This window comes from Balaenoptera ricei, chromosome 10, assembly GCF_028023285.1.
Source record: "Balaenoptera ricei isolate mBalRic1 chromosome 10, mBalRic1.hap2, whole genome shotgun sequence".
Taxonomy (NCBI): Eukaryota; Metazoa; Chordata; class Mammalia; order Artiodactyla; family Balaenopteridae; genus Balaenoptera; species Balaenoptera ricei.
Window position 1 is genome coordinate 44,266,681 of NC_082648.1, and position 15,838 is coordinate 44,282,518.

Genomic DNA, 15,838 nt, shown 5'->3' on the forward strand with positions numbered 1-15,838 from the left:
GGATCCAGGATACCCCAAAAGGATGGACAGCGTCGGCGATGAACAACAGGAAGGAGACTGAGACTCGTGGACTCAGCCAAGTAAAAATAGCACCATCTCGTGCTTTCTTTATTTCATATACTCATATATAGATTACAGTAGAATTACATAAATCATTAACATACATTGTAATATTATTATTTTGAGTCGAAAGAATGAATCATTTTGAACCCACAAAGATTTCCTTAAAAGATTACGTAAACCATACCTTTTAGTTTCTAGATTTTCTCATAAGATAAATTCCAAGGTTACCATTACGTACAGTACATGTTCTAAGACTTATTCTTGGTGGTTAACCAACCTTAACACCTAAGTCTAAATATATCCTTATATTCTATATATCCCTAGCCCCCACATAGCTTTTCCTACATGGACATTCCTTTTTTATAATGCCATTAAAATATCTAAAATATATTTTACAATTTCTATTTTGAATATTGCTACTCAAAGGCAATTTAATATAGCAACAAACAATATTAGGATCCCAATAATCTATTAAAGAATAACTTTCCAAATCATTTCTATTTGTCCCTAATCTAGAACATATCTGTTCACCAGTTAATTGATCAAATATCATTAAACTACCATTAATATTGAACCACAAATTATTATTACCATCATAAACACCCTCATATGGCCATATCTCTAGGGAGGATGGTGTTTTCCAAAGAAACATTTCCCTATGTCCAGATTTAGTCACTGTTTCCCAATGTCCCTCTTTAGGCACCGGGCCTTGCCAAACAGTACTCAAAGGGGAAGTCAGGAAATCTAAGATTTTTCCTTGGGGCAAATCCTGCCACACTTAAATTTACATATATAGAAATTATAAGTATTGCTTTTACGAGGAGTGTAGTCCACCTTCCACGTGCGGTTCCGCCTTGCAGTTCCGCACTGGAGCGCCCCATGACCTTGTCATGGTGTTGCAGCCTCTGGATGGCTTCCAACAGTGTAGTTTGGTCTGAGTTTTCACAAGGCAACTTTGGGGGGGGCGGAAGGTAAGCCAGTTTGTGCGGGTGGGGTGAGCAGAGAAAGGCTGGGTTTCTGGGCTCTTTCTTGGCCATACAGGCCTGAGAGAAGCCTCCACTCAGCAAGCTCACATTCTTTTCTGTTGCACAAAGGATTACATCACCAATGCATCTGGGGAACAATGGTCCCTGCTTTCTATGTCCCTGGGTGGGGCTAAGGTGCATAATTAGCCAGAGGCCCCGGCTTTACCTTTTAAGGTTCACTAGTGCCAGAGTGTCTGCTGTGTTCTCTTGGGTCCCAGCCCAGAGAACAGGTACCCAAAAGGCCCCCCTTGCTGGATAAACAGAGCAGTCTCATGCAAGAGGAATGGGACCAGAACTTGGCTGACAGGCTGTCAATCACCTGAGGGGTAGGGAACATGGCCCCATTGGACTCATGCATCAGACCCTTTTGATCCTTTCTGACTGACACCAATTGTATAAACATTCTTACCAAGACTCCCAATGCAAAGCAGCTGCCTGAAAGCAGAGCCACTCCTCCACAAGATTTTTCAGTTGGACTCCTTATTCCCTGCATTTTGCTAGGAGGTAATGAGATTCTCTGATGTTCAAGGTCAAGTTTTTCCAGCCCCTGTTGTGCTGATCATGTCAACAAAGGAACTTTGTGGGATGTGCGGAAGGAAATGCCGCCCTTCCCCAGCCAGGAGCTGTAGGCAGGATTGACGGTGAGCATCCTGCATCCAGCATCACCGAGGACTGGTTGTGGACCACAGGTTCTCTTTCCAAATCCCAGGCCTGATGTCAGGCCGGGAGATCCCAAGGGCCATGAGGTCAGGTTTTAGTCACTTGCTGGGCCAGGGCCACATGGGCCACCAGCAATGCTTGCGGTTTGGGGACCACTTTTCTGAGTGGCTCCTCTGGCCACGGGCCATATTCCAGCCTGGGGCATTTATGGGGAGTCAGTCCTCACTCATTTACAAGCTTTGTGAGTTGGAGTGACTTCTGAAGGGAGGAGGGTTGTCATCAGTTGCTTCTCAGCAGAAGGGGATCCCGAGGGATCAGTCCCTATCGGCTCCCCACGCCTGCCTCACACTTGATAGCGGCACTTAAAGTGCTGGACGTGACTTCACTGTGCTCGCATCTCTATTCGAGCCCCTTGAGCATGTGACCTTTCTCATCCATCTGTCTCCAGAGCCTGCCACGTAGTAGATATGAATGAGCTGAGGCTCTGTGGTCCTGTTTGGTCTGCTCTGTCCTTGGGTGAATTGGGCCCTGTTCTTCCACTATTAACGTGTTTCACGAGACCCTCCTTGGGAGTGTCTTGATGAGTCTAAATGCAGTCCTTCCTGATGTGATTCTAGCTGCAATATATCAACCAGTCCAGTCTGGAATAAGAAGAAAGGGCCCAGATTCTGTTCCCAATCTTGCTGTTACTTTTCACCTGTTTCTGGGCCTCAGTCCTGCCCTCTCCAGACCTGACTAGTGAAGATTTATTTGTCCCTTTTATTTTTCCTCCCTAATTAACCTCGCTGCTCCGCAGTTTATCTGTAAAACAAGAATAGTACCTATCATAGCGTTGTTTCAGAATTAACTATATTACTATATGTAAAGTGTTGAAAACATAGTAAGAATTGTATCGATATGAATGTCATTAATATTTCACTTACTGGAGTTCTTGGGAAGGGTTTTGAGCACCTTTAAAGAAGGCTCTCCAACTTCAAGAAGGCCAACTGATCTCCCTCTGCCCTGGCTGGTGCTATAGTAATTGCAGGGCAGGAGGGGTACATAGGGGAGCCAAAGGGTTAGAGCTAGGGTTCCCTAGTCAGAGGTCACCTCCTCAGGATAACACCCAGCAGCACCTTCCCATCACCACTCCCACCATACCCGGTTCTCCATCTGTGACCCCATCTCACCAACACGAGTCCACTTGTGCACTCACACGTACCCACAAAAGTCCTCTCTTCAGCACATATATACAGGTATACACACATTCATACACATCATCACACATATAGGAACCCTCACAGTTACACACAAATGTACATGTTTCCACACAGATGCCCAGACACGTGTGTGTACCTGGTTGCAATCATTCTGTTCCTCTCACAGACAGCAGCCTATAGACAGTGAGCTGTGCGGAATGAAGACACAGCATGCACACAGCACAGTGCATGGCACCTGGTCCCCTACTTCCCTCTAGCTCCTCATCCTTTCCCACATCTCCTAAAGAATAATAGAGCTTTCACTACTTACAGTAGCCAAGACATGGAAGCAACCTAAATGTCCATCGACAGATGAATGGATAAAGAAGATGTGGTATATATATATATATATATATATATATATATACACACACACACACACACACACACAATGGAATATTACTCAGCCATCAAAAAAAGAAATAATGCCATTTTCGGAAACATGGATGGACCTAGAGTTTATCATATGAGGTGAAGTAAGTCAGACAGAGAAAGACAAATATCATATGATATCACTTATATGTGGAATCTAAAAAAAATGATTCAAATGAACTTATTTACAAAACAGAAATAGATGCACAGACATAGAAAACAAACATATGGTTACCAAAGGGGAAAGGTGAGAAGAGGGGTAAGTTAGGAGTTTGGGTTTAGCAAATACAAACTACTATATATAAAATAGATAAACAACAGGTCCTACTGTATAGCACAGGGAACTATATTCGATATCTTGTAATAACCTATAATGGAAAAGAATCTGAGGAAGAATATATATATATATATTATATATAAACTGAATCACTTTGCTGTACACCTGAAACTAACACAACATTGTAAATCAACTATACTTCAATTAAAAAGAATAATAGAACTTTAAATGGCTAAGGGACTTTAAATGGCTAAGCAGTCATCTAGTCCAATCATTTTTTTTTCACTAGTGAATACACTGAGGCCCAGAAAGGGGAGGTGACTTGCTAAATGTCACACAGCGAGGTGTTTCATTTTCTTCACCATTCTGTATCATGGGCAATATGTATGTGATCCATTCACCCTCGCTCCTCTGCCTGAGCTGTCCAGGAGTGGGAACCTAGATCTGTGAAGGTGAAGATTGTGGAACTGGAGTAGGAAAGAGAAGGTCAGAGCCAGAGGGAGGGTGAGAGAGTGAAGTATGACAGGTTATCAAGGTCCAACTGGGCTGATGAGACTAGTGAGATGCAGAGGGAGGGGTCAGTTGACAGAGATGAGAAGTCCCTCAGGACTGGTGGCTTCTGAACTGGGGAGGGATGGAGGGATAGAGCTGGTGCTGGGGCCTCAGGTCTGGACTCCAGACAGGGCCTGCTTCTGAGCTGTGTGGTGTCACAGCACAGAGGGCTGGTTAGAACAGTTGCATATTCTGGAACTCTCTGAGGGCTCTGTCCTCAGAATTCCATTGGAGGGTGGAGGGGACACATTGGTTGCCAGGAGACCTGGAATTAATCCCATCTTTTAAAAGAGCCAATGTCTTTTCAGACCGCTCACTTCTGATCTCTCAATATTCTCAATGATTTCTATCACACTTAGAGATGGGGATGGGGACTTCCATTTCTGCTATAGTTTCCTGGGCCCGGCACTGGAAGTTTAGAGATTCACTCTGCTGTACAGATGTATGTTCAGGGACTTGCCTTGGCCTATAGTGAAGCTGAGGGGCCATCTCTCCACTCCCACCAGCACTTGTAATATCCTCATCAGTGTGGCGGGGACGGTTTCCTGAATGAAGGAGCCTGATGGCCTGGAAGACGTGGGGATTTCTTTCTGTGCTTGCAATCTCTGATCACAGATATAAGTGTAATGAGAGGCTGCCCATGGCCCTGATCCCAGGAGGGATTTCTACTTTATATTCTGCAAAAGAATACTACTGATGATAAATGCATATTGTGATTTTGTGGCAGGCACTAGGTATTTTATGTATATGAAATTCCTTAATCCTCCCAACAACCCTAGGAGGTAAAAGAGAGGTGCTCTTTTTCTCATTTTCACTTTAGACATATGGAAACTGAGGCACAGAGAGGGTAAGTAAATTGCCTGAAGTCACTCAGCTAGGAACAGAGCTCAGTTTTGGACACATGCAGTTTGGCTCCAGGGTCCGTGTGCTCACCTCTACACCACATCATCTTCTTGCTACGTGCTGTTTTCTAGCTTTGAGGCAATTTATCAGCTATGGAAGGTCTCCAAACCCCAAAAGGACTCCATTAAAAAAAGACAGCCATATCAAAGGCTTTTTGAAAGTTTAAGTCATGTTCACGTATTCACCCCTTAAAGAATTCTTGGAAATTACTCAGGCTTGAGTCTTCCCCACCAAAGCCAGGAGTGATGTTTCCTTAAGCTTTGAGTGACTGGTGCATCTACCCGTAGGTTTACAGATGTGCACAGATATGTTCTCTGGGAGGCAGCTGTGGTTTAGTGAAATGAGCACTAAACATGCTCACGGGGTTCAAACCCCAGCTGTGCCACCGAACTCAGGGTGGGGCCCTGCCCTGGCTACTGTGGGAGATATTGTGAAGGTGGTATGGATAAAATTACAGGATGTAGCGGCCTAGCACAATGCTTGGCTAAATCTGAGAGTGCTGTGAGCCCAGGGACAAAGGACTGTAGTGGAGACCCCAGATCTAGGGCTTTTTCTGCTCCATGTGACTTTGGGGACCCTCCCAAACCTCGACCCCTGAGGAGGATAGCAGAAGTGCAGACAAGGCCCAGGGTTGGCTATATTGATTTATTGGAAACACAGATCAAGAAAGAGAGGAACACGGCAGAGAAGGAAGGGGAGATGCCGGGACAGAGTGGGAGCTTTGGCCATTGGCCCCATGCAGCCCAGGTCCTGATCCTGGTCCTCCCTGCCCCGGAGTCCCCTTCCTGTGGTGGCCAAAGAGACGTCTTTCTAGGGTAGCCTTTCCCAGCGTGGGCGGCAGAGCCCGGGAAGAGGGGATCACACACAGGCTTGAGAGGCTAGGAGTGGGATGGACCTTTCGAAGAGCCAGAGAAGTAGCCTAGGCCTTGCTCCGCCCAGAGGTGGGCGGGGTGGGGTGGGGCGGGGCCAGGCAAGGCGGGCCCTGCCCGGCTGCGCGGGAGGGTTGGCGGGGCCGGGCCTGAGTTGGGGCGCCTATTTGCGGCAGCTGCTGGCGCAGGGGCCCACGCCGCGAGACTTGATGGAACTGCAGGGGCCGCAGGGCGCACACAGGCTGGTGCTCACCGCCAGGTTCCCGCTGCAGGGGGCGCTGCAGACGCTGCCAGTCACCGGCCGGGAGCCGGACACGCAGAGGTCCCCGCAGACGACCCCGCCCCGGGAGCTGCTGACACCTGCGAACCCCAAAGGCTGAGTCAAAATTCTGGGGGGCCGAGTCTCCGGCCTCCCCGACGATGCACCTCTCCAAGCATCTTTACTTAACAACTCTAGTCCCAAAGAAGTGGTCCTTGCTTGCTGTCTAACCCCAAATCCCTCCTCCTGTGATGCCAGCCCACTCTTATATTTAGGTCCAGTGGAACTCCTCCTTCCATCCCTTACAGGAAGAGAGTAAATTCATCCACACAGGGCCTAGGTTACTCACAGACATTCACGGCCCCAACGCCTTCACACAGTCTGAGAGGGAAGAGGAAAAAATCAACATTAGTGACTGAGCCAGAGTGGCCAACAGAGCTCTACAAATTCTTGGGGTGGGGTTCACAAGTGGTCAGGAAGGAGGGGGCAGTGGGTCAAAATTAATAGTCCTCAGAAACCGCCCCCCACCCCAAATGATAAATGATAGGTTTGTCCCAGATCCCTGATCAGCCAGGATCAAGGGTGGTTCTTGTAGAAGGGGTGGGAATGGGCAGCTCAGGGCCAGGCTGGGATGGGCCCCACCTGTGCTCCTCGCCCTCCAGCAGGCGCCTGTAGGTGGCGATCTCGATGTCCAGGCCCAGCTTGGAGTTCATCACCTCCTGGTACTCCTTGAGCAGGCAGGCCATGTCCTGCTTGGCCTTCTGCAGGGCCTCCTCCAGCCCGGCCAGCTTGCACTTGGCGTCGTTGAGGGCCGCCTCGCCCTGCTGCTCAGCCTGGGTCACTGCGGCCTCCAGTTTGGAGTTCTAAGGGCCCAGAAGAGAACAAGGTGGGTTATGGTCCCTGGGTCACTGTGTCCAATTCCTGGATGTTTCCAGTCTCTCCACCCAGCTGGGATCACCCCAGGAACAGGTCTCTGCTCTTCATCACCTGGGTCTCCCTGAGTGGCCACAACCTGGGACTTGAGTCATGCAAATGGGCTGGAGAATGAATGGTGAGATCCAGTTGGGTGCACACACTGACTGTGGGACCCCGGGTGGGCCTCAAACGACCCCTACCTGGCACTTGGCATTCTCGACCTCGGCCGTCAACCTCTGAATCATGCGGTTCAGCTCGTTGATCTCCTCCTTGGTGCGGCGCAGGATCTCCCCATGCCGGATCACCGTGGCCTTGATCTCCTCACACTGGAGGGAAGCAGGGAGGCTCATGAAACTCAGGATGGGACATCCCACCCACTCAAGACACCACAGATGATTTCCAAATCGTACAGTACTCAGCCTGTGCAACCATACGTGGCAGCCATGTCCTGCTACTATAACCTGAGAGGGGTCTGCACTTCTTTCACCACCTCTAGGAATCAGAATCCCCAGGCAAAAGAAGCCTTGTTAATATATACCACACATCCCTGCCACCATGTCTAGGAGGCAGGTGCCCTGAGACACTCACCTTGCTGCGGTACCAGCTCTCAGCCTCGGCCCGACTGCGGCTGGCAACGTCGTCATAGTTCGCCTTGATCTCGGCCACAATGCAGTCCATGTTCAGGTCCCGGCTGTTGTCCATCTTGACGATGACCGAGGTGTCTGAGATGTGGGCGTGGAGAACTCGGATCTCCTGCAGATGGTGGGGTGGGAGGATGCGTGTGGTTTACACCACCCCCTCCACCACCACAGTGTGTACCCAACCTTCTCAGCCCTCCTTGGTGTCTAGCCCCTGCCCTCTCTGACAGCCTCACGGACTGCAGCTCCTGCCCAAATCCCTGTCCCACTCTGATCCCAGACCAACACCCTCTCTTCCAGGCCCGCTGCTGGTTTTCTGCCTGGACCACAACCCCTCACCTCCTCATACAGTTGCCGCAGGAAGTCGATCTCCTGAATCAGGGCCTCTGAGTTGGCCTCCAGGTCTGACTTGCAGAGGTAGGCGCAGTCCACATCCTGGGAAGGTGGGGAGTCTTTGAGTTCAGAGGACCTCTGGTGATCACCACCCCCAAATTCCCCTCTCTCTTCACCCATTACATGGAGGTAAGGGGAAAAGGATTCCCAGAGCTCCTATTCCCGTCCCATCTCCATACCCTCTGCCCTTCCCCAGAGGCACCTCACAACCTCCTCCCCTTCTAAGAACAAACCCCTCGTGCCTTGGAGATGGGTCACCAGGCTTTCACTCCTCCCACCTGAGACCCCTTCCCTCCCAGCTCTCCTTCTTACCCTCCCCTGTACCAGGAAGCCTGCCAGACTGGCTCCCTCACTCAGCCACCGTGACACTTCCCTGTCCCCCAGCAGTCCTCCAAGACTCCACCTGGCCTCTCCTGGCTCTGCTCCATCCTCCCCCCGATCCTGAGACTGTGCCCCTCTTCTTAACCAGACTTCCTGCAGCACGAGACAGGACACCGTCCCTCGACAGAGAGACTGAAGCTGCCACGCCTACATGGCACCCCAGCCACAGACCACCAGCTCGGAAGCAGCACAGAACGTCCAGAGGTCAACTCAGCCATCCCCCTGCTTCAGGGCAGGGTGCTAGTGGATATTCCAAGGTTATTGCCCTTCTCAAAGCCCTACATGTGCCTTTCATGACCTAATCTCTGGGAATTTCCCATGCTGACTTGGCAAAGTCACTGCACCCCGCACTGAGGTTGAAACCATGGGTCTCCCCAACAAGAGCCTGTCATTCTGAGATCCCTCGTGTCTCTGCTTCCCGATCCCATGTTACTCACCTTCTTCAGAGTCACAAACTCATTCTCCGCTGTCGCTCTCAGATTGACTTCCCCCTCGTACCTGAGGCAGAAGAGGGCAGAAAGGGAGGTCATGGCAGGGCAGGTCTCCCCAGAACCCCCTCCACTTCATACCAGTGAAGGAGGCAATGTTAGGGACCTGCCAACACAGCCTGCCCCCTGGCAGCCCTACTGGGGTCCTCTGTGGTTGGATTTGGGATGTGTTTGTGATTCTCTCTCCACTTTGAATTGAGGGGTCCAGGGGGCTACTCTTCTGGGACCTCACAGCCCTGTTCCCAAAGCTGCTCTGAGGTCACGTCTGGAGGAGAATAAGGACTCAGCAGCAGCCCCATGCTAGGAGTGGACGGCAGCACCTGTGGGGCCCTGCAGCCTCCCCTCACCTGGGTGTCCATCCTAGCTCACCTGTGGGAGGGCCTATGAGTCCCAGAGGCCCTCAGCACTCCGCACCCTAGACGATGGGACACCAGCAGCCCCAGGACCTGGCAGCCCTGAGCGACACTGGGACTCATATCACATCCAGGTGCTACAGGTGGGAGCCTGAGAGGCCGGGAGGAGATGGCTTGGGAGACTGCAGAAGCCCCCTCCCCACAGCCCACAGGGCATAGCTGCTGGGTGATCAGGCTCCAAGAGAAGGCTGAAGGAGCAGAGAGAGACCTCCTGGGGAATCATGGCCCTGCTCTTAGGCGTCTGATCAATGACTGCCTGATGTGAAGATCCTGCTGCACACCGCCCACCTGCCCTGCAAGGTCACTGCCCCTTCTCGGAATTTCTTCTCCAGTCTCATCCAATAGGCTTTAACTCAAGTCCATTCCTGTGCCCAACATCATCCCTGACCGCACTCACTTCTCCTTGTAGCCCTCCAGCACCTCCTGCACGTGGTTGAGCTCAGAGGCCAGCCTCCCGTTGTCGGCCTCCACACGCTCAGCCTCCTGCCTCAGCGTCTCAATGTAGCCGTTGAACAGGGGCTCCAGGTTGCTCTCGCAGCACTGGCGGTTCTGGTAGAACTGCCACTTGGTCTCCAGCAGCTTGTTCTGCTGCTCCAGGAAGCGCACCTGCCATTTGGGGTGGGAGGACGGGTCAGATGGCTCCCACTGCCCCAAAGCCTACTTGGGGCATGGGGGGATGGGGGAGGGCGCCGATTGCTTTAAGGTAAACTCCCAAACCAGGAGCTCAGCAGAGATTACACAGAGGGCGCTGTGGAAGACAAGGCAACTTCTGGATTTCGGGATTGGGATCTATGTTTGGATTTTCCAACTTAGGGGTGAGAGGAAGGGGCTGGGAAAGATCAGTCCCTGCTCAGGTGAACTGAGTTATCCTGACGTGCTGAGCCTAGGTGGCATGTGGTCAGGAGCCAAGTAGAGGTCTTTTTGCCTCTGAGTCCCCCATCAGTGCCCAGCCTGAACTGAGCATGGGTGGGTTCAGGAAAGGTGTGATCAAGGACACCCACCCAAAGGCTGACCTGTGGTCCTCTTCCTATATCTTATGTGCATTTCTTGTGTCTTGTTTGCATGTATGGCCTTCTTCCTCTGACATGCGGTTCCAAACCTTGTCCTTGTCTGTCTGTGGGGACCCTGCCTGTCTGGACAGAGGTTGTATATAATAACAATTGCCTAATCAGGAGCCCCTGCTCTAGACTCAACTCTCTGATCTTTCTGTGCCCTGGATATGTGTCCATCTCCTCCATTAGACTGGAATCTCATGGGCACCACCTCTCTCCTGCCCCCTGACTACCCCTTCAGTGCCTACCCAGGAAGGGAAGGTTCAGGAAGGGTGTGATCAAGGAGACCCACCTTGTCGATGAAGGCAGCGAACCTGCTGTTGAGACACTTGATCTGCTCCTTCTCCTCGTGCTTCACACACTGCGCATTGGTGTCGATCTCCAGGTTGAGGGGCGCGAGGAGGCTCTCGTTGACCGACACGGTGGTGATGCAGGGCGGGCTGGGGCCGCACACGCCGCCAGAGCGGTACCCGAAGCTGCGGCCGCAGGAGCCGGCGCGGAAGCCCCCGCAGAGGCTGCGGCTGCCGAAGCCCCCGGTGAGGCCGCGGTAGCAGGAGATGCCGCGATAGGGGGCGGCCGTGATGCAGCAGCGGCTGGGCCGGGGCCCGCAGGCTGAGGCGCAGCTGAAGGAGCGGCCGCCGAATCCTGATCCGCAGGTCATGATGCTTCTGGAGGTTTGGCTTGCAGAGGACAGGATAGGAGAACTGGAGTCTTGTGGAAACTCCAATGTCCTCCTGTAGAAGCCTGGGTCCTATTTATGCTCAGGTAGAAAGGGGCTTGGCTATGCAGATGGGGTTTTGCAATTTGTGCTTTATGGGCTTGGGTGGCTAGCTGGGTCCAACGCCTCTCTAGAATGTGCTTTAATAGTGGAGTGGCCCGCACCCTCCTCTGTGTAAAGGATGCCAACCCCTGGGCTGTAGGTGAACTCAGCATGTTTCATCTTTAAAGTGCCTTGACAGCAGGGCATGCACACATCTGAGGGTACTGGAGAGAGAAGGGCAGGGCAGGGGAGGGGAGGGAAGAATGGGGCCAAGAAAAGGGGAAGAGAAGGGAAGCCAGATGGGGCAGAAGCAGGCAAACTGTATGTGTGTAGGGTGTGAGTGAGGGACCCAGGAAAGACTGCGATATTTATGAATAACTTCTAGAAGTTTCCATCCCAGTAGTGGCCAAGGTTCTACTATAACGTAAAGCTGTATTTCCCCCATCTGCAGAAAGTCCAGTTGGCTGCTGAAATACACCTGACTTTTCCTGTCATGGCAGCAGCCAGCAGATTATTAAATATTTGTGTTTTATGTTTCCTTCCACTTTTATTATGAGAGTTTTCAAACATATAGAAAAGTTGAAGGAATAGTACCTGTGTAACAAACACCCTGATGTGTTCCACCCAGGTACCCAGATTCAAGAGTTGTTAACATTGTGCCATATATTCTTTCACATTTACCCAATTATTTGACGATTACAGAAAGCATAACATGGAGCCCTTAAATACTTAAGCATGCATTTCTTAAGAATAAGGACAGTACCATTTTCACATGCAAGAAAAAGAACGATAATTCCAAAGAGTCATTTACTATCCATTCCATATTAAAATTTCCCAATTGTCCTAATAATTTTTAAAAATAGTTTTTCTTGATTTAACTTATGGCTCTATCTCTTGTATTTTCTGTACACTGAAAATTAACTCTTGAGCTAGGCTGTTCAGTATGGTAGCCAATAGACACATGTGGTTATTTAAATTAGTTAAAATTAAATAAATTCAAAATCTAGTCCTGCAATTACATGCCACACATGACTACTGGCTATCTTACTGAACAGCACAGCTACAGAACAGTTCCACCATCACACCAGCTTCTATTAGATAGTGCTGGTCTGGAGGCTTGACTGGGTTTAACTGAAACATCTTTGGGCAGAATACGTCATAACTGATGCTTTATAACTCTTACCGTATCACCTCAGGAAGCACAAAATGTCAGGTTGTCCTGTTACTGGTGATGCTAAATAGGATCACTTGAGTACATTTTCCCCTTTACAATTAGAAAGAACTCCATAGGGCAACATAGGTCCTATTTTCTTTTTATTGGCCACCTACTATGTGACCATCATTATATGCCATAAATGATCTCTAATTCTCACATCAACCATATGAAGTATGTATCATTATCCCCATTTTACAGATGAGGAAACTGAGGCTCAGAGAGGTTAAATAACTCAACCAAAGTCTCCCATCTATTTTTTTTTTAAATTTTTTTTATGTGGACCATTTTTAAAGTTGTTATTGAATTTGTTACAATATTGCTTCTGTTTTTTTAAAAAATATATTTATCTATTTATTTATTTTTGGCTGTGTTGGGTCCTCGTTGTTGTGCACGGGCTTTCTCTAGTTGCGGCGGGTGGGGGCTACTCTTCGTTGTGGTGCTCGGGCTTCTCATTGCGGTGGCTTCTCTTGTTGCGGAGCACGGGCTCTAGGCACGGGGGCTTCAGTAGTTGTGGCTCGCTGGCTCTAGAGCGCAGGCTCAGTAGTTGCGGCACACGGGCTTAGTTGCTCTGTGGCATGTGGGATCTTCCCGGACCACCCCAAATCGAATCACATCAAAAGGATACAACTCCTGCTAGTGTTAGAGGGTCTTCTGCAGAGGCGGGGAGTGGCCGTGGCTCACCATGGGAACAAGGACGCTGGCAGCAGAAGTTCTGGGAAGTACTCCATGGCGTGAGCCCTCCCAGAGTCTGCCATTAGCCCCACCAAAGAGCCGGGTAAGCTCCAGTCTCCCATCTATTAAGTAATGAAGCTCAGGAGATGCAATGCCTTCTCACCTATAGGCTATGGCAACCCCTGGATTTTCTAATCCCTGCAAACTTTCAAGAGGGTGGAGAAGTTGTTAGAGAGAGGATGTCTGTGGATATAGGATTGGGGAGAGTCAGTCTAAGGAAGGTGGGCAGAGTCAGAGGAGGCTGGAATGGTTGGAACCAGGAGGGCCAATGGGCATGTATGTGGCACAGGGCAATGAGAGGCTGGGGGGCGGGGTGGAGATCTGCAGGACCGTGTGGCCGCGAACTGAAGGAAGGGGATGGAGAGCAGCAGTTTTAGTTATTTGTTTACCTCTGGTATATTGTAAGTACCTAGATAGGTTATGCTGTGTTCTATGTACCCGTGAAGCACCCCCTTCCAATAGAGCAGGTCTAGAAAAATGATACCATTAAGTACAGGGGTTTGCATTAAATGGAAGGGAAGAAAAGAGAAGTGAAACGCCGCAGCTGGCAGTCTTCCCCCGCCCCCCCGCCCCTCCCCCATAGCTGCTGTGTCTTAGGGGCAAAGGCAGGCAAATCAGCTTAGGGCAGGAGGGAGGGAGGGTTTGGGAAAAGAGAATAGTGTGTCTGTGCAAAACGTTCAGGAGTGGGGCTTGTGACAGGACTGACATGGGGTCACGGACTGTGTCAGCCATTTTGCCATCCCAGAGGAGGGCGTGGCTCCTGATACTTTATGTGTTTGGGGAGCTGGGCCAGGTCTTCCGAGGCCATTCATGCCCTCATCCGCCACTGTGAGCACTGCCCACAGGGAGCTGTGGTGCTACCAGCCAGCCAGCTGGCCGGGTGTCCTGAGGAGAAGCCCTGTGAGTCAGGGTGCAGCTCACACACGCTTTGCCTTTTCTACCAGTGTAACTCCCTGTAAAAATGACCGCATAAACATGAGCTAATTACTAATGGCTGGTCTTTGCTAAGCAATTTGAAAGGCGCAGCAAGCAATTTAAAACAAGATAGTAAAAAAAATTCAAACGTGGCACCATTTCATTTAACTTCAGGTATTATTAATGGCTGCTAATTTTGAAGACCTAAAAAGACATTCAATCTGTAGGTTTTCTTAGAGTAAAAAAGCTTGCGGTGGGGGGTGGGGGGGGGGGAAGGGAAGAGGGGAGGGGGGAAGAGTTGGCAGAATGACCACTGCGTGGTCTTGGCTCTGGCAATGGGAGCTTTATGGAAGTTAAAATTGCTTTTATGGTGAAATATACCACCCCCAAAAAAGAAAGTATAGGTGGTGTGCCTACCACCTGTAGGAAGAAATAGAACATATGTGTAACTTAGGAGCTTCCTGTGAGCCTCATTCGCACTGTACCCCCTTCCTTCCTGACCCAGGGATGGCTCCTCTCTGGGATTTTGTGTTGAATCATTCCCTTGCTTTTCTTTACAGTTTAAGGACCAAGGAATGCATCCCTAAACCATGTATGATTTAGTTTTCCAGTTTTTGAACTTCATATAAATGGAATCATATTGTGTGTATTCCATTGTTCAATGTTGCTTCCTGTAGCTGTATTGTGTTCATTTTCACTGTGGACTGTACTCTTTGTATGAATATGTCACAGTTTATTCATCTTTCCACCCTGGTAGCCTCATGGTTGTCCCCAGAGTTTGTATTATGAACAGAGCTGCCATGAACTTTCTTTTCCATGTCTTCTGGTGTATTTGTGCAAGAGTTTTTCTAGGGTATATGGTTATTTAAAAAAAAAAATTATTCAGGTAGCATATGCTTAGTGTAGAAAACTATTTTATGAATATTCTTCCAAACTTATAACAACATCTTTTGATGTTCATCTTACTTCATAGTAGATACTATACTGATTGCCCAACTTTCGTTAATGCATTTAATTTTTACAATTACCCTCTGAGGCAGGTCTTATTATTCTAGTTTTACAGATGAGGACACTGAGGCCTAGAGGGTTAAGAGATTGCTCAGGTTGTGTAGTTAGAGGCAGAGCTGGCACTCAGAGCTTGGTGTGTTTGATCCCAGTGGAAGGGATGAGTTTATCTCACTGCACTCCTATCCATCCACCATCTGTCATCACTAAAGTATCACATGGTAGATGGTGTTTGTATAGGACACATTCACACGCACTCACTAATCCCTCCCTCCAGTACCTCTTCAGGGTCCTTCAGTGTGCTCCCAGGGTTCAGGGCCAGAGGATGAACTCACCCTTATTTGATGTGAGCTTCCAGTTCTAAGAGAAAAGCTGGACATATACCTAGATCATGAACAAAAATGCAAACCCTGCAGCACACCAATGGGTACAAATGTTTGGTTCATGGCTATATTCCAAGGGCTTGGCACATAGTAGGTGCTCAATAAATATTTGTCAAGTGAATGAAATGAATACCAGCTACATATTAAGTGCTGAGTAATGGAGCCATCAAAGCTTGATGGTTAATTATGCAAAGCTTTTTGGTAAGATGGGGTGGGGACCAGATGAAGCAGACCAGAGGGCAGCCATTCCTGGGGCTAGGGATGGGGTGGGGAGAGATCCTGGCTGGGGCCTGAAGGAAAGATGCAGTGAGTAGATGTGTTCTTTACCT

General features: G+C 49.5%; 1 protein-coding gene across 1 annotated transcript; it reads right to left on the bottom strand.

The window, feature by feature from the left end:
- Positions 1 to 6,253: 6,253 nt before the first annotated feature.
- On the bottom strand, positions 6,254 to 11,159 carry LOC132373212 (keratin, type II microfibrillar, component 7C-like). Its single transcript, XM_059935939.1, has 9 exons — positions 10,791 to 11,159; positions 9,844 to 10,052; positions 8,983 to 9,043; positions 8,111 to 8,206; positions 7,722 to 7,886; positions 7,334 to 7,459; positions 6,861 to 7,081; positions 6,578 to 6,599; positions 6,254 to 6,319 (listed from the first exon to the last, which is right to left on the bottom strand). Exons 1-9 carry the CDS (start codon positions 11,157 to 11,159, stop codon positions 6,254 to 6,256), a joined length of 1,335 nt encoding a protein of 444 aa, XP_059791922.1.
- Between the last annotated feature and the right edge of the window lie 4,679 nt (positions 11,160 to 15,838).

Coding starts and splice junctions, on each gene's coding strand:
- LOC132373212 (XM_059935939.1), bottom strand. CDS start 11,159: ATGACCTGCGGATCAGGATTCGGCGGCCGCTCCTTCAGCTGCGCCTCA. Junction 9,044..9,843: donor CTGGAGGGCTACAAGGAGAA/GTGAGTGCGGTC, acceptor CTTCTGCCTCAG/GTACGAGGGGGAAGTCAATC. Junction 7,887..8,110: donor TGCGGCAACTGTATGAGGAG/GTGAGGGGTTGT, acceptor CACCATCTGCAG/GAGATCCGAGTTCTCCACGC.